At 41.1% G+C, this 24396-nt stretch overlaps 1 protein-coding gene across 24 annotated transcripts in view; it reads right to left on the reverse strand.

Moving 5' to 3' along the window:
* CELF4 (CUGBP Elav-like family member 4) overlaps positions 1–24396 on the reverse strand; it is a 714329-nt gene that overhangs the window by 92519 nt on the left and 597414 nt on the right. For 13 of the 24 annotated variants that reach the window (XR_014939849.1, XR_014939852.1, XR_014939853.1 and 10 more), the window contains exons 4-6: positions 21000–21128; positions 16095–16174; positions 70–213 (exon numbers count right to left, since the gene is read on the reverse strand). Coding sequence is in view for 19 of the 24 variants with exons in the window: in XM_085530176.1 (XP_085386302.1) it covers positions 70–213; positions 16095–16174; positions 21000–21128 (353 nt within the window). In the remaining 5 variants the exon portion in view is untranslated. The remainder of the gene's footprint in view (positions 1–69; positions 214–16094; positions 16175–20999; positions 21129–24396) is intronic. The other 11 variants (XR_014939851.1, XM_085530178.1, XM_085530181.1 and 8 more) reach the window with 1 other exon arrangement.

Here is a 24396-nt window from a genome sequence, read left to right on the forward strand (position 1 = left end):
GTGTTTTTGTGCAATCTGGGTGCTCTCCCTATTGCTGTAAACATGCAGAGAGCCAATGTCAATACTTACTGCCTGTGCATAGGCGCCATATGCTCCAAACTGGATGGCCATGGGGTTGAACATGCCCATTTGTCCTGCCATTTGCTGCATGCGCCTCATTGTACGCTCCTTGTCTGTATCTGCAAACTTCACCACCAGGCTTGAAGAGGCTCCCTGCAGGACAGAAAACAAGAGATACAGAAAAGAATTAGCCAGGAGATATACACCAGCTCATGCAATCCATATATCGCACATAGATTTGGTAGTGTAGGATCCTGCTGACACTGATGTTTTTTCCACACAACCTCTCTGGCCTACTGGATGGGGTCTTTTGCAAGAGGCTGACAGTATAGGAAGGGAAGGACTCTGGAGGGAAAACAGCTGAGTCCAGCTGTTCCTACTTTCCTCCGAAGTTCACATTTGCAGGCTGTTATAAATACTGTCTCTGCAAAAGCTGTTGCCTTATTCTTTCAACCTTTAGAAAAGCTTCTGGCCTGTTAGCTCTCATCAGTGGATGAGGACTTGGACTGGTGCAGGAAAAAGTAGAAGTCTTTGATGGATGCATGTTGTGGGATTTTGAACTGACTTACTTTGATGGACTTTGTTAGCTCTGTGCATTCCAGACCCCTGAGCCAAATCATCCTTCCATACTGTGCTGTGTTGCAACCTCCATGTTCAGTGAGAAAGCCCTGTTCTTAGAGGCAAGGATCAGTTTGCTGCATAGGACATAAGTCCCATCAACAAGCAGTGTCTATTCAGCACTGTTAAATCCAGGCCAGTTCACAATATTTGGGTTCTGTCTGCAGGCAGTGCTAGTGCAAAGCTACTGATGATTATGGAACCTGGATACAGAAGTCTGTGAAAAATGTAGAGCTTTTGGGAATGAACAAAATCCCATACCTTCTCAAAATGAGATGAAAGAACAGTAACTGCAACTCTCAAACTTCTGGTAGGAGTTAGAGATGGGAAGAAATAGATCTGCCTAGGAAGGCAGGCACTGATATTGTTTTGGCTGGCTTCAAGGACATCCTCACTTCATGGGTTGCTTGATTTCCTACACCCTGGTCCCCCTGGGGGAAGACAGATGCGGGGAAGGGGGATCTGGCAGCAGCCCTGACAGCAGGCAGACAGTTGCCTCAGGAGCTGGGCTGCCACCAGGTCTGGGGAGATGGGCAGGTGAGCTGTCAGGAGACTGACAAAAGAGCAGCTGAAATCACTGCGCTCCCATGGTACACTTCCCTTTTGACACACTGGTATTCACTGATGGAAATATAGTCAGCAGGGAGATCGCCAGCTCAGCCTCTGGCTGTGGCAATGGGGGGAACACCAGCTCTGTGCCAGAAAAGCTGGTCTAGGGCATAGTGCCCTTTTTTGTCTGGTGGAGTGGGATTCTGTGGGGCTGCACAGAGAGTGTAGTTAACTTTCTTACCTACACATCTATGTACCTGCATACAGTCTCGGGGAAAACAGAGCTGGTCTGTATCAAACTGTAAATAGTTTAGTAAACTACAGCTACAGACGTACATATATGTAAGTCCAAGTTTTGCATATTCAGTAGCCTCTCCAGATCCTCAGTTATGAATAACAGGTTGAGGAATTAACTTGCTGAAACATAAAACAATCTAAGGCCACACAATGAGCGATGTTCCCCTGGATTAGCCACCTGCTCCGGGAAGAAGTGATTTTCATTGGCACAGAATCTTTCTTTTTGACCTGTTACTCTTTCTCTAATAAATCTATAACCCACTTGAACAATGTGGTGAAGAACAAGGGGCTGAAAGAAGTGCTTCAGGAAAACAAAGGTAGGGAGAGATGAATGCGCTATTCAAGGGTGGAGAGCAGTCTTCAGAAGTTATTATGAGAGCAAAACAGAACACAGGGGTGAAGGGAGAAGAAAAAGAAAGCCAGCCAAGATTTTTCTGCATTTCTGCTCAAGGCTGGGCAACTTTTCATTATTTTTTTTTTTTTATTTTTTTTTACATCAGATGATGTAGTTATCGATCCTTCCCCAAATCACACTCTTAATTGCAGCTCATCGACAAATGAATATTTTAATGCATACATTTCCTCCTAATTATCACCTGGACCAGTCCTTAATTAGATTTCAACACTCATTTAATTAACTGTGATCCAAGAGACTGTTTGGTAACCTGAATCTAATGATTTAAACCTATTTGTAGCTGTATTGGAGGGAGGCAATGGTCCACAGCAGATTGGGCTGTTCAAAGCTGCTGCTGTACAGCAAAGCTGCAGCACGGTCAGCACAAAGCAACATGGAGGATTTTTGGACTGAGTAAGGGGAATAAGTATTTACCTCTGCATATGGGTTTTGAAAATGGAACCTTCTCTAGTTAACAGGATGGAGAAATATAAATAAGTTGGTGGTTTTTTTTTTCCCCTTCCCTTTTCTTTCTATCTCTATTTGCTCTGGAAGTCTTATGGCTGGAGACATACCTCAGGAAATTGCTGATCCCTCACATTTTTGAAAGCCAAGCTATTATTGTAGATGGCATCATGAAAATATCGGTAACCTCCACATGAAGTTCTTGCCCCTGGAGTGTTCTTTGCTCCTGATGTGAGTTGTAGTGACTGCACAGCAGCCGTTTGACCCAATGGGATCTAAGACTGCCTCTTATGAGATGTTTTTCTGGGTTGCCTGTCACAGCAGGGCTTCGGGCCTCTTTGAACACCACTATCATAAACACAGGGTGGAAAGGCCATTGGCAAACAGAAACAAGTTACAGCACGCTACAAAGAGTAGAAAAAGGAGCACTTCTATAGAGCATGCTGCAATGAGATGCACACATACGCATTTAAAGACATGTAGCCAATAGAGACTCTGCTCTTGAATATGAAGATTAACTTTGGGATTGATGTTTACTGTATCTGATCTGTCATGTGCAGCCCTTCCACATGGCCTGAAGGAAATCTGCCAGTGAACTCTATCAGGCCATGCATTGCAGGACTTTTAGCAACAGAGACAAACAATTCTTTTCTTCTAACAGAGCTGGAAGACTGCTTTCTACTCCAGTGACTCCGCATAATCCACTGGATAACGTTAGAAATATCACAGAATGGGCCCAATTTTCAACCAGAGTAGAAACTGCAGAGCCCTTCGTGTGGACTATTTATTGCTTCCGCGAGCAGTTAAACCATTGTGTAAATCAGCTGTTGTCCGCTGACAAAGGCAATAGGTCCTGTCTACTTGGTCATTTATCAGTAATACAGAAGCTTTTCCCTTGCATTCCAGTTCTTGTATTGGACACTACATTTCCACAACCCCCATAAGAGTTACAGTAGGTAAGTCAACATTGCTTGAAATATACTTTGAGAGTTGTGTTAATCTGCATTTTACCAAGGAAAAGACCTGTTTATTTCTCTGCCTTGCAGAGCCACAGTCAAAAGAGCCTATTATGAAAGTGAGCATTCCTGCTGGTACCTCTGCAATAGGCTACTTGGATTTGTCATTTATCTCCTTTCCCATCAAATCAAACTCCTTTTTCAAGTGCTTTGATATCTACTGATGAAAAGAATAATATAAGGGCTAAGTATTATTATGCTTTCCCAATTTTCTCCTGGGCCAGCAACTCTACTTAATATGACTATCTTACTTCTTGTCCCCCTCCCGTGTGCGGTAATGAATTGCTCCCCTTAGTCAGCAGTCAGATGTTCTCTAGGCTGGCAGGGTGAGGAAAAAGATGGAGGAAAAATCACCCTGCACCACACTCACTTTGTAATCCCTAATCAGAGTCCTCTGTGGGAAAAACTAATTTCCCAGCCTGTCTTGACTTGTGAAATAAAGTCATTCTTGAAAATGGGAACTTGACAGGTCACTTGTGAAATTTCATATTCAACTAAAAATAAAATATCCATCCATTGATATTTCATTTAAAGGCAAAGGAAAAGCAAATCTTTTCCTTGGTTGTTGGGACTGGTTCCCATTAGTTATGGCTCTCCAAATGGAGAGTGTACACATAATGTCTACAATGTTTTCAGCAGACCAAATAATGCTGCACAGCAAGAGGGAACACTGCTTTCCCTAGGACAATATTCGTAGGAGAAGTTTTGTGAAAATGTTTCCTTGCAGAATGTTTGCCTGAGTCTTCTTTACCTGTCAGCCCTACGTGTCTTTTCTGACTCAGGTTACCTACCTCTAGAAATGGTTAGACATCTTTTATTTGCAAAACTGATGAATTTGGACCAAATTCACCAAAGCCATTCAGATCATATTTCTCTTTAAGCTTAATTAATGGCTTACTGGAGGTAGGCATGCAAACACCTCAATACTATGGAGGTTCCACATAAGCACTTTACTGCAGGAATGTCCATCTCATAGAAATGGACTTTCATTTCATGGTTGGCTCAAATGGTGCCATTTAAAGGTTTTGGGCCAAAGAAAATTGAAAAGGGCTTGTTATATTAAAATTCCAGTGAATAAAGCTCTTGTAAGCTCTGATTGTGCAGGTATCATTAAGTACCTTCCAAAACATCAGCCATGCGCACCAGGTAAAATACTCAAATTAATAGATACTGCTAGATACTTCCCAGTTGGGCAATCAAACTATCATTGCAAGTTTTACCACGTGAATAGGATTTCTGTGTTGGACATTTTGCCTTAGCATTCTTTTCATGACTGCAAAGCAGAGTTTGGAGGATGTTGATCTTTATCAAGCCATTCAAGGTGGTATTTCCACACAGGGTTAGGCTGAAAGTCAAGGAAGGATTTCTTTGTTTTGGGCTCTGTCAGATCAGGACATTTGGTAAAACGAGTCCTAAGTTTGAAAACAAAACTAGATTTTTTTGGGGGGGGGGAAGTCTGTGTAGCTTTACTGAAATAAAGTAGCTGTTGAATTAGCTAGTAGTGTCTTGACCCCAAATGGGATTTTAGACAAGTGAGAAAGAAACTACTGTCCAATTAAAACTGTAGAGCGGAGGGAATTTGAGCTAGGTAGAGATGTAATTACCCACTCTGGAAGATGGCCAGAAGACCAAGACTAACATCCCTTCCCGCTTGTGAAATATGCTATCTTTTTCTGTACTCAGGGCTTCAATTTTGTGTCTCATCTGAAAGATGAGTAGGACAGCAGTCACTAGGAGCGATTTCCATTGTACGGTCCTGAGAGCTGGTTTAGACACACTTGAGACAAGAGTGACAAAGACAGAGTGGGGAAAGGAGGCATTAATCCAGAGCTGGAGTGACAGACCCTTTGATAATGCTGCTCCCCTGGTAGAGGGGATTCTTCATGCAATGTCTTAGCAGCGAGTTGCTGCAGGTACCTCCCTTCACAGGTCTCCAGAGCAGTAATTTATTTGGAGTGGAAGCTTGATTTAGGTTTTACTTGCCCATACACTATTTAGCAGGTGTCCCTCTCAGCTAAAGTTATTGCTTTCCACAGGGCAACAGAATCATTGACTCCTGGTGACACTGTACCCAATTCTAATTAAAAAGAACTCAATATATAACCTAGGTATTAGTCCGACCCTCAGATCAAAGCCAGATGCCCAAACAACCTAAACTTCAAAGCTGAATTCCTTGAACAGCTCTATATTTTTCAGCTCAGTCTTTGGATGATGAAAGTAATCATAGAATCATTTACCTTCTTAAGGTGTTATAATACCAGCAGACTAGAAATTATTTCCCGCTATTTAGAAATACAAAAGCAATATTTTTTTAATTTGTTTTTGATTTTGCTATTTTAAGGAAAAAAACCTAAAATCAACAGCAAAGCCAAATTCAAAAGAAAATTTTGTTAGTTTCTCTTTTCCACTAAGAGCAACATTGTTTGGAGGAGATTGCATTTTTAGCTCACTCTTCACGAATATGTAGTTCTCTGGAAATATTTTAGGAATGAAAAATATTGACTTGCCATAGTTGTTTGTTTGTTTGTTTGTTTGTTTATAAAATATTATTATTATTATTGAGAAAATGTATGGTAGCTGCAGTATAGAATCCTATTAAAGCTAATGTTGGAATGATGACAACCTAGAAGATACAATACCTCTCATTTGATTCCAACAGAAAAAGTAGAAAATGAGTAGAATAATTCCAGTGCCACAAAGTGAACTGCCTATTGTCTCAGCACACTATCATCATATTCAGATGCAATGCTAGTGTGCAAGTGGCACAGAAAAGCACTGCAGCTGCGCTGTGTTGCAAACAGTCTGCATATAACTGGGCATTACAGTCATGATGTATCATTTTGGACTGTTGAAGCGGTAAAGAACGTTGTTTGATAGAAGAATTTGCATTATTGCAGCATATTTAAACTGAAGACCCCAAAGCACTGTACAACTGTAGGGTCATTTATTGATATAAACCTCTGCTTGCAAGGAGGCATTACCCATACATTACAGGGGTGAAGGAGGTGATCACCTGAAACTACAAGGTAAACTGGTGCATACTCAGTAAGGCTTGGTGGGACAAGAAGGTGGTTTATGCTGAAAAACCCACCTATACTGCCTCCCACACCACCAGGGCTGAAACCTATCTTCTTTCTGCTGGATGACACTTAGCAAGCATTATTCTCTGCAAGAACCACATAGACCTTTAGGACGAGAAGTCAGGTAAACTCCCTTGCCTGTTCTCACTTGTCAGGGAATACCTGAGGCAAAGACATCAGTGTCCGATCAGATGCTTTCCAATTATGAATTTGTGCTGATTTTGATTGAGGGTCATATCTGAAAGCTATTGCTGTGATCTAGACGCATTTTTGTCCTTTAAAATTTCATTCTGATCTTTGCATAACCAGTCTGGGTAATAAATACCGAATCAATTCACATTGGTTGTGTTTTTGAAAGGGATAGCAGTCTGCCCATTACTACAGTCTCCCTGCCTTCTTTACAAGAATGTTATCAGTCCAGATCACACTTCTGAGCTGGGCTGGGAAGGAAGTGGATTAAAGGATAACATGCAGAAGCATTCAGAGCGATTTAAAGTTGATCCAGAGACCACTTAAATAAAACAGACGGTCCCATTCTTTAAATGAGGTTAGAACAAAAAAACCAACCAACCAACCAATCAAAACAAAATAATAATAATAATAATAATAATTTAAAAAAAGGAAGGACAGACAGAGGAGGAATGAACCTCTCTTCATAGCAGGCAGAGCAGGAAGGAGTGCCTTCCTTCCTCTCCATGATGTGAAGAGCATATCCTTACTGCAGGAAGATGGAGTACCCTACAGAAGATGGGGGATTTCCCTGATGTGTATGGAGCATTTTACACCATGTAAATGGCTCTGATCTCCCAGAAAGGTCAGCACTTGTGAGTTATTTTAGCCTCCTCCCAGCCCCTAATCTCATCCAGCTCAAACAAATGTTAAGAGTGGTGAGCCTCCCAGGGGCCACTGTAGCATCAGGATTTGGCCAACGCTGGACTACAGCATCATCCAGCTCTTGCTTTCCCCAAGCCACTTCTGCAGCTGTTGATTTATTTCCAAACTTCCCTTGGACCCATAAGGAGGCATTATGGTGCCAATTAGCTTCCTTTGTCTAAGGTGAGGCTGTGCAGCTCATGAGCAGTTATCTCTCTCATCCCATTTGGAAGCAATGAATTCTGTGATTCAGAAGGAAGACAGAGTAAGGAAGGCTGGGGGAAATGGCTATTGAAGCCCATCACGTCCCACAGGTCTCTTCACTGTCCTGCCAGATGCCTGTGTGGCTACGGCGATGTGACCAGAGAAGAAAAGCAGCTCTGATGAGTGTTCCAGCCCCAAAAGGCTGTCTTCAGTGCCAGTATGATTCATACCCCCTGTCAGGCAGCAGGACTGCCTGGATTTCTATTCTGGGACCCAGAAACTTGTGATTTATTAGCTCATTTATGGAATAAGGGAGGAGGAGGGAATGCAGTCCTATGATTTTATTTTATATAGAAATTATTAAAGGAAATTATGTTAACTGGGACACTGCTGGCCCAAAGGATATGAAATCAGCTGTCTTGGTGGCAGCAGTGGGGTAGGATAGTCTATCAACTTTAGTCTGTCTGTTGCCAGAACCTGCCGTCCTGAGGCAAAGCAGCCTGAGATACCAGGAATCATTGCATTTTGGTAGAAGGAATGACTGCAATTTAGCATCCAGGTACTAGGTGTCTCGTTTCATCCCAACAGACAACACATGACTTTATAAACAGTGTTTAGGTAGCCTATTAGTAGAAACAATTCATTACTGGAAGGAGGGCTAGGTCTGTTGATGCTGAGTTATGAACAGACTCCTAATTCATTATTAATTTTTAATAATAGGAATGGGTGTGTTGTGTCTGGCCCAAAGTTAAGGAAGCCAGTCAGAGTGTTACAGAAAGCTACTGCTTGGAGTACATTTTCTTTAACAAGACAGAAGATAAAGAGAAAAAAGAAAAATAAGCAAACAAACAAACAATCTGAATTGGCATCTCCACTCTTTTCCATCAATTCCTCCAGCATTATCAGTGTAAAATCAAACTTCAGCCTTCTTTATTAATATGAGAAGGAGATGGACTTACACTGATTACAGCCCACTCCAAATGTTATGACCCTGGGTAAGTAAGTTTAAGGCAGATCCAGTAAAAAAATATATGGAGCATTTTACATGCTGGACTCATCAACTTTCTCCAGGAGTTATCTGTCTATTTGTATTATGCACTTGTCTAGAGTTCTGTTTATGTTACCTAGATATTTTGAAGATGCCACTGGGTAATGAGGTGGTGAACTGATACTCTCAAGCTTGGTGTTCTTAACTGTATGTTTTCCAGGTTTAAGTAGATTTAAAAATTTGCATCCACCAGTTATTACCTATCTACTAGGATTAGGAACAAGAATTGCTATGATTTTTGCTACAAACTGGCTAAATCTACAGGTCAATTGTGTGTTAGACTTGTTCGTTTTCACTGTACTGCCTCTTGTTGCTTCTTTCACTTCTCTCAGCCCTCAGGGGACCTTACAAATGACCTAACTGCAGCCATTTTTGGTGTCTATTCTAAATCATCAATTATATAAGAGAGACAGATGTCCCCCTGAGGGATCAGTCTCTATCCATTAACTGCAAGAGAAGTGTGTATGATAAGATTAGAGATGATCCCAAAGTTTTATGTTTTAAACAATACTTTGATGTTCATCATGTCAACCCTGGCCTCAACCCTAGTTGGTAAGCCACTAAGGGTGGAGGGTATTCCATAATCAGTTTTTATGGTGCCTAGCGCAGTGAAATTCTTTGCAAGGCCAATGATAACTACATTTCCATCAGCAGCAGTTGTTATGAATCACCACAGAGTTGGTATGGAATAGAAATCAACTAGAATTTTCAGGAAGGTGAAGAGCTTACCCCCGTAGAGGCGTGATATGCAAACACAGCGCCGTGGTTGTGCCCACTCAGCTCCTAGATTTACTTAAGCAACTAATTTTATCGACTTCCTGAAGGTTTGTCTTGTTGGAGGTGGAATGTGCTACAAGGTTTAAGTGGGGTCTCCCAAACGGTGGAAAAGACAAACCCTCCTTCTGAGTACTAAGGGCTGCCACGAGCCTAGAGGGAGAAGTGGATTGTGCAGCTGCATGTGCATGTATTTGCAAAGAAGGGAGGAGAGACAAGGAAAGTTTCTCCTATGAAAGAAATGATCCAATTTGAAGCAAGTCCCTCATGGGAAGAGCTGTGACAGAGGCTGCTCTGTTCCTGTTAATTTTCACAGTGCAGCTGTCAGCGGGTCTGTAAATAGTACTCCGCGAAGCCAACACTTCCTATCCACACATCAACCATTCAATTAACAGAAGAACAGAAGAAGGAAATAAAGTGCACCACCGCCTTCTATCACAGCTTTGATGTTTCCCAGCAATTTATGAAAGTGTACACAAATCTAATTACAAGCCCCACTGCTTCCCATTTACATGGAGCTCCTCAAGTTCAGAGCTGTTTATATCAAAATAATTGTTAAAAATACCTCAGCTGATCTACAGCATTGTGGCCCCCCACTCACCGGAGCCGCCACGCTGCTCCTCCCAGGGAGATTCTGCCGACTCAGCGCTTTGGTGCCAGCATGCATGCATAATAAAAGCTGCTTCTCTGCCACTCTGCAAGCGAGGCACCTGGGCTACAACTTCATCATGCCCATGAAGGCCTATTTTCCTTCTTTCCTCCACCTGCTCAGTGCTCTTTCTGCAGAATCTTACAGCCTGCTTTTCCATCCCTAATTCACCTAAATATTCCTTTGCTGTGTTGATGGGGGTGAAAACAGCTGCTCAACCAGTTTCCATAATGGGGCTGTGTCTGAAGTTAACTTCACAGTGCTGTGCAAAACCTTAACTGCTCTCTAGGAATGCACAGCAATTACATTAGCAGTCATCATTGTGAGCCAGGGTTGGTTTCTTTGGCTGGGGGCCTGAGCATACAAGGAAGATGGCAGCTGATGCCCCATTTGCCATGAGTCTGAAACAGGGCCACATTACGTGAGGACAATTGCACTTGTTTCTTGGGGCATTTTAAAAATTATCTTATATTTAAATCACTCTCGCTTCGTGAACTAAATAGGTTTAAAAAAGAAACATCAATGTTAATCTCTAACAGTATGAAAGGTTACACTGTGTAAAGAAATAAGAGAACCTCTTAGTCTGATTATTAATTGTGTTTATTGGCAATTTTATTGCCATGGTAGCACTTCGAAGGACTGTGGTGGGCACAAGGTGAAAGCCAACCTTGTTGATGGTACACTGTCATTTGTATTTTGTTGATCGATTAAAAAAAAACCAACAACAAATGCAATAATTAGATATCCAATTAGTCTGTAGTCTAATAAAACATAGCCAGAATTGCATGATTATATACAGATGGCTACTGAGCAGAGATTTGAAGTTGGTTTTCTTATTTCTGTTGATCATTGATGAACTGCACAGAAAATATATAAATGGATGTCCCCAAGTTAGCAAAGTTTTGGGTTGCAATACTTTTTTTTTTTTGTTGTTTTGTTTTTAAAAGTTCAGCTAATCTGAATCTTTCTCAGTGAGGCAGACATCTGTTCAGTGCTTGTATCCAAGTCTCACATTTTTCTTTCTTTACACAAAACCAAAGATTCCATCCAAAACGTAATTTTCATGGAAGATTTTCAGCCAGGCATAGATAGACTTGGGATGCTACTGCCTGGATGCAGAAGAAATACTGTGGTTTCATGAAGCTGATGCAAAGACTTTTATAGCAAAACAAAATAGTATCTAGCTTGTGTAATGGTGGAAGCCACCTTACGTTGTTTTGGAGATCTTAACAGTCTCAAAATTCATGGATAAGAGAGATACGGAATGAATATAATACTGAGAGTTGGAGCATTAGGCAAGTTCAGAAGGCATCTAAATAATTAGGTATCAGAGGAAACAGATGAGGGCATGTTTGGTTTCTTACTCCCATTTTGCTTTAGAATCATAGAATCATAGACTTGTTTGAGTTGGAACGAACCCTTAAAGGTCATCTAGTCCAACTTGCAGTGAACCAGGAAACCTCCAGCCGGACTCTGAATATCTCCAGGGACTGGGCATCCTCCACCACTCTGGGCAATGTGTTCCAGTTCCTAAATGCTCTTACTGTAACAAACTTCTTTATATTCAATCTAAATCTCCCCTCTTATAGTTTGAAACCATTTCCCCTTGTTCTGTCACAACAGACCCTGCTAAAGAGTTTGTCTCCTTCTTCCTTTCAGCCCCCTTTCAGGCACTGAAAGGCCACTGTCAGGTGTCCCTTTAAATGGTCAGAAAACACCCAGAATAAGATTCAGTTCCCTTTGCATTAGACATGAAGGACATATGAACAGCATCAATATCTGACTAGTAGATGTGTGATTTGGGATAGAGTTACCAAAGCTTTTAGCTCTGGAAAGGTTACTTTGGAGGTGGCAGTGAACCCGAAGGACTTCAAGTGGCAAGGGTCCATCACAGAGAACAAAGGCCATTGTGTCCTTCCAGTCATCTGCACGAAGCAAGTGTGTTTGCTTTTGTTTTAAAGTAGTGAAGGTCCTTTTTCATTCTCAGTTGCACTTCAGCAACCACTATTTTGGATCTGAGAGACCATGGGAATCTGACACCTAGAATTAGCTGAAAAGCACACTTCTATGTGGGTTTTGGTTTGACAGGTTTTAAAATCTGTTTCTCTAAAATATAATACCTCCAGAGGTATCTGTTTCTATTGACTGTAATAGAAACTTAGATGACAAGCACTTAGATGACAAGCTCATACTTCCTAAACTTTTAGATGTCTTAGGTAAGACGAGTCCAACCTGAAGTATTCAGTCCAATGCCATTATGGAGATATTCATTTTAATTATTTAAAGTGATTTCTGTTTTAATTAACGAAAGGGAACTGTACTGTTTTATCCTTACAGAATCTATTCATAACAACTAGAATTTCTGAGGCACTATGGTATGAAATAGTCAAAGATATGCAAAAGTAGTATAGTATTTAGCCCTGTGTACTAGCATAAACACTACTGAAATTTTGGTGTGAGTGATAATGCATGGAGAAGGGTTTATTCTGTGTGGGTGGGCGAACAAGGCCACATCTTAGATGTGTCGTGCAGAATGACTCTTCAACATTGGCTGTCGCCTGGATGTGAAGACAAGGAGAGAAAGAGAAAACTGAGCTGAAGATGATGCCTAGGTAGGAGCATGACTGACAGGTAGGATGATAATGTTGTCCACAGTGATTGAAAATGGAGGTGAAGGAGAGAGGAGACAGTTTGTGAGGAAAAGTTTAAGAGCTCTGTTTTATACATTCTGAGCTTGATCTGACAGCTAGACATCCATCCTGTAGGAGATGCTGGAAAGACAGGCCAAGATTTCAGTTTGGACAGGAGTCAGTTCTTCACTAGAGAAGTTAGATCTGCAAACCGTCACTTCAGAAATGGTAGCTGAATTCTCGTTGGTGAATAAGGCTGCTAAGGACAAGAGTTGGATGAAGAAGTGAAGAGAAACAAGGGAAGAGACCCATTTGTGCCCCTTACAGGTGAGGAAGAGATACAGGAAAGGACAGAGTAACCACAGCTGAAGGTAAAGGGCAAATTATAGTTAAAAATACATGCAGAAGTACATGAAAATGATGATCTCTCACAAGGGAGGACATGAAGGTCAAGCATAAAACTATTCTAAAGCCGATGAGTTGATAGGCAATATAATTTAAAAAGACCCAAAAATAAAGCACTCTTGGCAGGTAGATACAGAAGGAACTTCGGGCCTGCTCAGAAGTAAGGGGTTTTGGGAAAGTTATTTCTCAAAGCAATTGCTTTGTGTTTAAATTTGAAAGTTGTATACCTGCTTGTTGGGCCCATAGGAGAAAACAAAGCCTTGCATGGAGAAGTGGGCTTGTGACGGATGACAGTCAGGCACCTGTCCAAGGAAAGGTTAATAAAAAGAAAAAAAAAAAAAAAAAGAAAGAAAAAAACTTTCATAAAAGAAAGTTGCCTTTTGAAACTATTAGGCAACATATGTTGTGTGAACAGGAAGTCACAGTAGAGCAATAATCCTGACAGCTGTGGAGAAACAGGAGTCTGCCGCAGGAATGAACGGCTCGAGACCTGACAAGAATGATGATGGATGCCCCGTTGGTAGTACACGAGGACAAGGCAAGAGACGTTTAAATTGGCTGAACCACAGGAACAACTTTGAGTTGGCATCGCAGTCAGACAAATGAGGCCAGTCCTAATGGTGAGAGAAATGGGAGGGGGAGCTGGAGGAAGATGGCAGCAATGCACCCCTCCTTTCCAAGGACGAGGCCTACATCACCATCTCACCACGAGGTGGCTGCATTTCTCTGTGAACACCCAAGCCCTGAATGAAGCTGCGTGCACACCCCGAAGCACCATGAAAATGAGAGCGGCGATCACTTGCAGAATTTGGCCCATGTCTTTCCAAGTGTCCGAAGTGTTTTGAGGCTCTTTGTGAAAAGCACTGTGTGTTCAGTGTCTTGATGAAGTGTCAAGACTTTCGACAGGTCCTCACTAGTCTGTTGAGCCATGGTAGCTGTCTGTGTACGTGATAATAGCTCATGGGAAATGTGAGGAAGTGTCACACAATTGAGCTCAAAACAAAGAGGTCAAAACATAATTTTCTCCTTGCATTTTCTGCAAACTGATAGAATGTGCACCGAGTGCTGCTGAGGTTCAGCTGATTCATGGAAACTTGTCAAACCATTCAAATTTATGAGTCTGGGATGTGTTTAGTGAGTGTTAAAGTGCAGCGCTTTTTGGATACCCAGATTTGGTTATTTAAGAACCAGGTGTTCGGTTATTCTAGAGCAAGTATTTGATTAAATAAGTGAACAAGAATAATGGTCCCATGAAAAACTGACGAAAAGGCCATATTCCCATATTTTTTCACTTTTTTCTTTTCTTTTCTTTTTTTCTTTTCTTTCTTTCTTTCTTTCTTTCTTTCTTTCTTTCTTTCTTTCTTTCTTTCTTTCTTTCTTTCTTTCTTTCTTTCTTTCTTTCTTTCTTTCTTTCTTTCTTTCTTTCTTTCTTTCTTTCTTTCTTTCTTTCTTTCTTTCTTTCTTTCTTTCTTTTTTTTTTTTTTTCCACATCCTCTGTTGACTTCAGCAGCATGGAACAAAAATTTGTTCCAAGGTGGTCAAAATGGGTATTTCTTCTTATCTAAGTAGTGCTGACAATAGGAAGAATATTTTGGATATCGTAGATCTAGATAAAATCTTCAGCTCTTCTTGGATTTTGTCTGCTTTCTTCGCTGTCTTGCTCTCATCAATGTCACCCAAGTTTCTAAGGGGACTGGAACTGACATGTTAATACACCATCTAGTGATACTAAATACCCTGGAATTACAATTACTGACGTCATCTACAGACACCATCACTTTGGGTGATAGTTTTTAAGACATAGTACTTCACTGACCTATTCCAGGAAAGATGTTCGTATTTCACAATGTGGTATTAGCAATAAGCCCAGCATGTCATTCTATTCTAGAAAGTTTCCCAGTCTTCATCGTAATAATTCAAAAGTGGATACCCCATCTAATACCTTCTTTAGTAAATGTGTACCATTTTCTGACATGATTTATCTAAGCATGGGTTCTAAAAATAAGATTTGATGATCTGCTACTTCTTATCAAAAATCTCTTCCCATGGGAAGAACTTTCAATTTCCACCTCTACACAGACCCAGAGACAAGCTACCCATCTGCCAGGCCAATTTTAATATTATTAGGATAAACTCATGAACTGAGATTAGAGGACCTTACTAAAAAGAAGATTTTGCTACCTTAAATATTTAATAACGAGAATCCCTGTACCCTTTACAAGTTGTCAGCATGCTTCTTAGCCCTCCATTATTTACTCTGTGAATAATTAGTAACAAAAGTAATAAGCTATTAAAATAAACCCAAACATACTGGACTAGATTGTCTTTCTGTGCTGATAATGGAATGACTTACATTCCTCCAGGTCTGCATGGCAGTGTACAAGAATCATTCTTCACAGAAAATACATTTGCATTTTAATTTCCACTTCCCAAACTATCAGTTTGGAAACCTCGTATCACAAGACATTAGCCCAAGTTGAGCGATCCCTCAAACATTTCCTGGGAGTTTCAGTAGTTTGCCAGGTGGTCTTTCAAATGCTGGATATAGAGAAGACCACATTTATGCTGAGGTAGCCTCTTATGCAATAGCATAGAAGACACATCTCTGTGATGTGTCTCTAGCATCTACTGCCATCATGTGAAAATTCACATAGAGGTAGAGACTCTTTGTGGAAGGAAAACAAAGAACCCCTTAGGTACAAATCTGTGATTTATTCATCACTCTGAAACTTAAGTGGCTCATGGTGAATTTGACTCAACATTTTTGGCATCTCTGACTGTCTTTTTTTTTTTTCCCAGTGCATCAAAACTGCTGGTGACAGGACATATCACCCCTTGCTTTAATGAACGCCACCCTGTGCTTTAATGAAATGACAGTATCATCCTGGCCTTTCCTTTGATGAGTTAAACACACCCAAGGCCCCATATGCCATCTTCCTATAGTATAAGTAGCAAATCGTACATAAATCATCCCTCCTCCTGTAACAGGCCATGGGCCCCATTCTTGCTTTTCATGGTACAGGGCTACTCACCGGCATTGTCTGGCTGCCATGCAAGGCATTGATGGCTGCTTGGGCCTCTGCATGCGAAGAGTATTTCACAAATGCACACCCTAGATAAAGAAAAAGAAGAACATAAGAAAGGTTGTTTGGGTACAAGTGACAGACCATTTAAGTATCCTATTCTGTCCTCAGAACTGGTGATATAAAAGGAAATGCAGAAAGCGTAACAAAAACTGGTTATTCCTTCCCAAAGTCCAGCCATGAGCAGCTCAAGGACTTCTTGAGGCAAAGCTACATCAAGAAGTTTCATGCTGCTTGCATATAGTTTGGGTGGACACAAACTTAGTGAGAACCTTCTGAATCCACTTATCTTTTGACCTTAATAGCTTCCCATATTAGCAGTGCACAATTTTATAACTTATTGTGTGAAAGTGACATTCCTTTTTTTTTGTATTAAACATAATGTGGAATGCTCCTCTCTCTGGTGTTCTGGAAAACAGTGAGGAGTTGAGCAAAAGTAAGCAGAAAGATTCTCATTCTTGTTGCAAGTCACCACAGGCCAGCTGTAGGGTTTGCTTCAAACACACAAGGTATCTGTCTTACATCACTTCAGAGACTGCTCAGAGCTTGTCTTGACTCTAAACAGCTTTGGTCTGACAAAGAATGAGATACATTCTGATAGACAAATGGAAATGGAAGAGATCTGCATGTGATGACTGCCATCTTGCCACCACTGAAACCTGAATTTTACAGTGAATATGTATCATAAGCTGCTTTACCAGTAGTTCTATGGGTGTTTTCCTCTGAACATCAGAGAAATGTGGGCACTGCTTCTCTGGCCTACAGTGCCATGTGAAGAATCTCACAGTGTCTGAACTCTTACAAAAGATTCTAGGGCAGAAAGGTGCATTTATGAACATATGCTGGAGTGCAGAAATGATCAACACTTCAAAGGGTCACATGCATCACAAGAGTGGGGGAAAGTATTGCTAACACTCTTAGCTACAAGCAAATTGACTCAGAGGGAGGAAGAGTAATTTCCATATGCTAAGGAGGATTTTAGAACAGATTGGAAGAGATCTGAGAAGTTCTGGCTTCCATCCTCTTTCATTACTATTAAAGACTCTTGAGCTTTTAATCAATTTGCAAAGCCCTTGTTGTTTCCCTGAAGGGGTGCAGAACACTCATGAGGGATGCCAGCCCTGACAACAGGACAGCTGTCCTTCATTTCCTTTGTAGAATCTTTAGAAGGTCAACAAACCATCATGGATCCATACAGTGTATGCTGGGAACTGCAGCACTACAATACCTCACTTACAAAAGTGGAAGAATGAGCCCCAAAGGTGTCTATAATCATCACAACAGGCTGGCAGAAGTGGAATCAAATAAAGGAATGATAGCCCCTTTCTTAAAAGAACACATACGTCTGCAGTCAGCTCCTGGTTAGGATTCCTTCACTTTGCATTCCCTCATATCCCTGTGCTCAGACTGTATTTCAGGAAAAGCATAATGATCGTTGCTTAATAGTAGGATCTAATTTATAAGGAGCTGAGAGGAGACAATCACAGGAAAATGAGATAGATAAACTTCAGCTAGAAACAATAGAGATCAATTATGACATAATCGCAGCCCAGCATTCCCAGGCTCCTGAGATTCTGTGCCTTCCTCTTCATTAATCAGAGATAATCCAGAATTAGGGTGTTTAATTATTTGCACAGATTCTTTTGTACTTTATGCCTCTAAAAATAAGATGCTGATTAGCAAATATACAAAGGCTTTCCAGCTTCAGTTACCCATTGCATTTAGAGGAGGATTTTTGGCTACAGTGTTGCTGTCATGTTGAAGGCTTCACTCTCTTCAGGTGAAATTCACCTCTGTGCTGAGCAACCTGACAGATGAGTGCAACTGGATAAAGGTGGGAATGAAGGGAGCAGGAGGCATTTGTCCTATTTAGTGCCTCTTATGCTAATGAGAATCCTCCACTGCTTTTTCCTTTTGCTTCCTACCTGGGTTTTGAGCCTGAAGGACAAAGGAAAACTCAGTATTCGCCTATGCATGATGTCAAGGAAACATTTTGTTCCCTTTGTTTGTGTTTTCAATGGGGTGGCTTCTGTACACAACATGAAATGTGTACATAATCATCCTTCTGCCCTTTGTCACCAGGATTGTGCCCAGGATCTCATGAGCTGAGAAGATGAGTCACAGCACTCCTCAAAACGATGGTGTCCTTGTGACAGGAGCAGTTCTGGAGTTAGAAGGGATTTTGACACATAGAGAGATATATAACCAGTGCTGAGCAGGGAGATACATGTGCACGGATGTGGTGGGGTTTTTTTGTTTGGTTGGTTGATTTTCTTTTTCTTTCCTTATTTCAAGATTGTAGAGCTGGAAGGGCTGCTCTGACTGTCTTGTCAGCTCTCCTGCAAGAACAGAGGAGACTGCAGAGTCAGGGCCTAAGGTTATCATTGGAGAAGGTGTTAGACTCCCCTTGCAGGACTTCTGGTGTCACAGGAAGTCTTTGCTTTCTGAGATACGAAAGTAGACAACTGCTGAATTAGAAAATAAAAGTAAAAAGAATTATATGAGAAAACAACAAGGAGGGTATCCAGCGACCAGCAATACAGACCCTATGGGTCCTGCTGGATTGCTAAACTTGATTCAGTCTCTCTGTGGCTTTTGCACCTGTGGAATCCTGCGGTCCTGCACGCACACTTTACATGCATGCTTTACTCAGATTGACGTAGGGAAGCTCATTCCTTTCCCATCTCTCCCAGCACGGACATTCTGTACATCCCTTCAGGCAGAAAATTGCCCTGGTCCCAGTTCTTCTGACGCCTGCTTGTGCGCTTCAGACACTAACTGTGTCTGTCTGGCCCTGGATGACTCATGCAGATGTCCACAGGCCCTAGTACAGGGCATGCCTCACATCTACCCATTCAGGCAAGGCTGAAAAGGCTTTCTGGCTGTGTCTGAGCTATGGTGGTATTCTCTGGGAAGCTGAAATTCAAAGTCATGATTGCATCAAGGTATCTGGAGGACTGGGAAGTTCACCATAGGTATATGTGGTGAAGCTTCACAAAATGGGTTTGCTAGGACCAAAGCAATCTGATTGCTATCTGACGCTAAGTTAATCTGCCTAAAACTCAATTTGGGTGGAATTTACGCCTTATGGGTCTTGCCCAAAATAAACATCTCACAAGTGATATGTGTCACATTGGTTTCTAGCAGATGGAAAACATTACAGACTGGGAATAACTTTGTGGGAGTTGTGGCTCGCCTGACTGTCTCCTAAAATAAGGGCACTACCCTTAAGTTTTCTACAGGAGTGAATGCTCTTTGTGTGTATGTATCTGTGCGTGTGTGTAAATTAGGATCTCCACATTCTCAGTAAATAGCACCAGTAAATGGAAGCTGGAGCCTCTGTCAAGGCTCAGTATTGATCCTGAACAGCTCAGTGAAATGCAAGCCTGAGACTGCAGCCTGCTAGCACTAATAATTAAACTGGTTAGCAATATGGAGCTGCCACTCAGATTCAGACTTATAATGAAACTGTTTAAGAAAAAGCAAGAAAGAGCAAGACTGAATACAAGTCTGCGGTTTGGATCTCCTTTGAAACCTCTTTCTTACAAAACTCAGACATTATTGCCTTTGTTATTATTCTGTTTAACTCCTTTGTCATTAGATTTTTTTCTATACAAATCCAGGTAGAGGAGGACTTTTATTTTATTTTATTTTATTTTATTTTGGCTTTTACCCAATTTACTGATTTCTTCAGTGAAGGGAGTGCTGAAATACCTGCTACTGAGCAATGGTTGGAGCTCTTCTTGGTCAACCAAGCCTTTGGGTGTCATGAAATTAAAGCAGCCATAAAATTTAAGAAAGATGCCCACAGTTTATTTTAAGCCATTTATATAAGGAAGATTGGGCTTTGCTGACTTACATCAAAATATTGCCTTATAACGCCAGAGTGAAATCATTTTTGTGTTACCAGTGATTTTGCAGAACAGCAGTATCTTTCTCCGGTATATCACTGTGATTTGGATTTCTTGCCTTTCCATTGCAAAAAATATGCTGGTTGGTTTTGTCACATGTCAAAATATCTAGTGAGATATGAACTGCATCAGCAAGAGTGGTCTCTTCCCTGGTGCTGCATATTCCAGCACAGTTTATGATGTATTATAAGCAGATCAATATTTAATGGACACATTATACTGTCAAGAGAAGAGGGCTTCCTATTCAAATTGAAGTAACTTTGTCTAGTAAGTGTCAGGAGAAAAAAATGACCCTCAGATTCAACAGAGAAGTTTCATTCTCCCACTTGAACTCTAGAAAAGATTCCTTGTGCTGCCCAGGTAATGGGGGATTCCAAAAGGTGACAAAAAGAGGTAAGTTTTGCAATTAAGCATTGATGTATTTCAAACAGTAACAGCCTTCTGACTGTGTCATTTACATCACACCCTGCACTCTCACAATTTTGATTGCTGGTTGGTGTATAGACCAACTAAAGAAGGGGAAGACCTGGGACTGGTGCATGAGGAATATGCAGTGACAGTGGTGGAAGAAGAAATGAGCCTGCTCAGTGGGGAAAGAAACTCTCAGCTTTCCCAGGGCTGATGGGGAGAGCACTTGTGAAGGTCTTGTTTTTAGAGGGATCAATCTGCCCTCTGAGGAAACAGGAACAGGCAACAGTGTACACATGGAAGGACAGCTTGTTGTGGAGGGGGGTATCCTCACATGCAATTGGCTCTTTATTCTCACACATAAGCAGACAGAAAACAGCAAAAAAATGGCTTCCCTTGGCAAGTATGACCCTTTCTAAGAGATGTTGTCCTGGCAGCCATCTGCTGACTTTATTGTGCCAGAGTATTACATACACACTAAGATCTGGTCTATCTTAAAGCTAAGGCCACAGTATGCCACAAGCCATCACCTTACCTTTGCTGTTTCCATCGGGTCCCCGAAGGATTGTGCACTCCTCAATGTTGCCAAATGCCTCGAATAGCCTGCGCACATCATCTTCTGACTGCTGCTTATTAAGCATGCCCACGAAGAGTTTTCTGTCTTCTGGAACAAAATAAAGAGATGCTTACCATATTTCAGGAGGGATTTGAAAGCCAAGATAGCTCAGTATCACATGCAAAAGAAACAGTGAATTCATTGAGGTGACATGTTTCAGAAGCTGTAAGTCATTTCAGGTGCTTGGCTCGAAACACCTTAATAACATCTGACTCTCAGTGAGTACTTGAAAATAATTTGACAATTTCAATGAAAGAAAAAAAATCTCCCAAACCCAGAAACATCTAAAATATTTTAACTGCTTCTTGAAACCTAGGCACCAAAGTCTTCCAAATTAGCTTCTTCTGATCAGTTTTTGCAGTCAGCTTGCAGTAAGTGAAATGACAACATTGCTCAGACTGCTGTCCAAGAGAAATATGGATAAAGACAGCATACAGAAATAAAGTCCAATTGAAAAATAACATAAGTTAATATCCTTTGCAATACTAAGTACATAGCAGGAAAAAAAAAAAAAAAAAAAACAGGTTTAACATAAGCTGTTTTAAATGAGGATATAATGGAAGCCACAATCTGTAAATCGAGATTTGTCATCCCACTCCACTCACAGGCATATACCTTCAAGTTTGTATTATTCTTTAAGTTCACCTAAAATAAGCCCAAATTTTTTTGCAACATACATTGTTTCTTGAAATGTGAAGTTAATTTATAGGAATGCTAACATCGGAGGTAGCTTAAGAAAGGTGCTATTTCATGCCAAAGCAGGATGTGACCTACTGACAGATATTGTGTCTTGAATGAAGAAGATTATTTATACTTGGACTTATACTGAGAATGGAAAGTTGCAGTCCACAACAACAACAACAGCCTTGAGAAAATGCCTGTGGGAACAGACCAGACCACTGAGTCCTGAGTGGGTAGGAAGATCTCAGGGATCACTGGGTGATGCCACTGAGTCAGGTTTGAACTCAGAGATTAGTGCCATTATACCACATAAGGAACAACAAGAAAAGACATGTACGTAGTTCATGTCATATATGTAAACAGCCCCTTTGCACATGATTCATAAATGTCTTATTTATCATTCATTAAACAATATGTAAATGAGCTATCCAAGATTTACTTTATTCCCCCCCCCCCCGAACGCTCTACAGAGCAGATGTAGCCAATTTGAATAAATATGTGTAAATAAATAAATAAATGCTTTGTTTTATTTATTTTTAAACGCATACATTAACCTAAAGCTGAAAAAAACACATTGGTTTGCAACAACTCTTTTCTGGCTGAGTAATTGAGTGATTTATGTCACTTTTGTTCACCAAGAAATCATTGGTGTAGGCAATCTGTTCTGCTTCAACCAGTGTTTGATCAAAATTCCCCTTTCCAAGATGCACCTGCAAATTGGCAAATTACTCTACAGCCTTGGGCGAGGATAATTTTTCATGCAGTTGATATCTACTGAGGATATTAGGAGTTTTCAATCCTGCAGTGGAGTTATCCATGTGAACCAAAAGTGTGCTAACCACAGAAAATGAGGGGATATGTTGCTTTCAGTAAGGCTACAGAAATGGTAGGGAAAATAGGCTAAGGAGGATACGTGTGTGTTTCTGATAGAAGAGAAAAAATAGGGCTAGACTTTCAACAGACACATTAAAGGCAAAAAATACGCTTTATGTTGGATTTGATTTGCTAAAGGGACTTCAGTGTCTGCTGGCAGCACAAAGTTGAGGCCTTAATGATGCACAAAACCTTTATCAGCACTGTGTAGCCTATATTCACCTGAAGAGAAGCTGCTTTGGACAACCAAAAGGTTCATTTTCTGGATGGATACATCCAGGAGGGAAAATGGTATTTGTGATTAGGCTCAGTGAATGGATTTTTTTTCCCCCAAACATATTTGTCAGTTTTTTTTGTTTGTTTGTTTGGGTTTTTTTTTCCTCCAGAATTCTTAGAAATGATTTAAGTAATTTTAGTTCAGTAATGTCAAAGAATGAACTGTATAGTCCAAAGATCCCTACAGTCACAGCCCTTGTGGGCCTGAGTGACCTCTTTGGTTCCCCTGGGCCTGTGATGGACTGATGACATTTCTCAGTCAAGTTACCAAACAGCAGAGAGACAGGTGTGAATTTTGCTTTAGATATATCTCCCCTACTTGACCTAACTACTGTTCTCATTGAATACCTTGCAGGTCCCAGAAAACCACTCTGCTTGGTGATTAAAATGACTTGCAAAAGAGCAGTTATAATGCCTTAGAAACACAATAGCCAAAGCTGAATGTGTGCTCTGGGGTTGTTTTTAGACTGGGTAAGGACAATGCTCAGGAAAAAGCCTGGCTCCAAAGGTTTTTTAGATAGCTGAGGAAAGCCCACCTGCAAAGTGAGAACAGCTGTCGTGGCCAACAGGAGACCTTTTAAGGAGGGAGCAAAGTGTTGGGAGAAAACTGGGAACTCTACTGGCAAAAAGCTTTGTCTAGGAAGTCTGTCCAGTAAATACTTACAGCTCAGAGTAAGTGTCTGTTATACCATACTTTACACAGTTTCCCCTGTTTGAAATAAGCTGCATCAGCAGAAGCTCTCCTATAGCTCTGTAACTGTATTTTCACCAGGCTTTTTTGCTAATATAAATGTATCATTAAAAAAAAATCACATCCCTCCTCTGTCAGCAGAACTCTCTAGTGTGGAACTGGCCTGAAACTACCTTGTCTGATTTAGTTTATGCAACGCTTAAACCAGGTGTGTTAGGAAACATTTAATTTTATGTTTTATTTTGTTTTATTTTAGTTCTCTTCTCCATGTCTGGATACTGAGAGGTGTGATGCCTGTCCCCACAGGCAGCTGGCAGAAGTTGTGGTGCTTTTGGGTGCTGCACACAGGTGGCCATCAGACCGCCAGTAACAGGCTTTGCTGAAGGTGAGGACTACCTTCCCCAGGCACTGCTGGTCCAGCTGCTCCAGAGGAGGTGACCTAAAGGGGTCCCTCAAGGCCAGCCAGCACTCAGCACCATCTGGACATTACCCTCAGCCCTGTCTCCAAATCATCACCATCTCTCCCTCATGAAAAACTGTACCTTGGTTTGTCAGGGGAATCATCTGTCACATCTGCCATCTCAGAAATCTACACAATCACGCACTCGGCTGATAAAAAATGAGTCAGTTTAAGATTTTTTTTTTCCTTTTTCTTTCTTTCTTTTTTTTTTTTTTTTTTTTTCCCGGTGATGCTCTTCTAACAAATTGCTGCATTTACCTTTCACATCTCAGCCCTGCTGGGAAGCTCGGCAGTGCATTATAACAATGTCCCTTGCACGTCTCAAGTGGGAAGAG

Source organism: Coturnix japonica, chromosome Z (assembly GCF_054131305.1).
Source record: "Coturnix japonica strain WE chromosome Z, WE-NBRP24, whole genome shotgun sequence".
Lineage (NCBI taxonomy): Eukaryota > Metazoa > Chordata > Aves > Galliformes > Phasianidae > Coturnix > Coturnix japonica.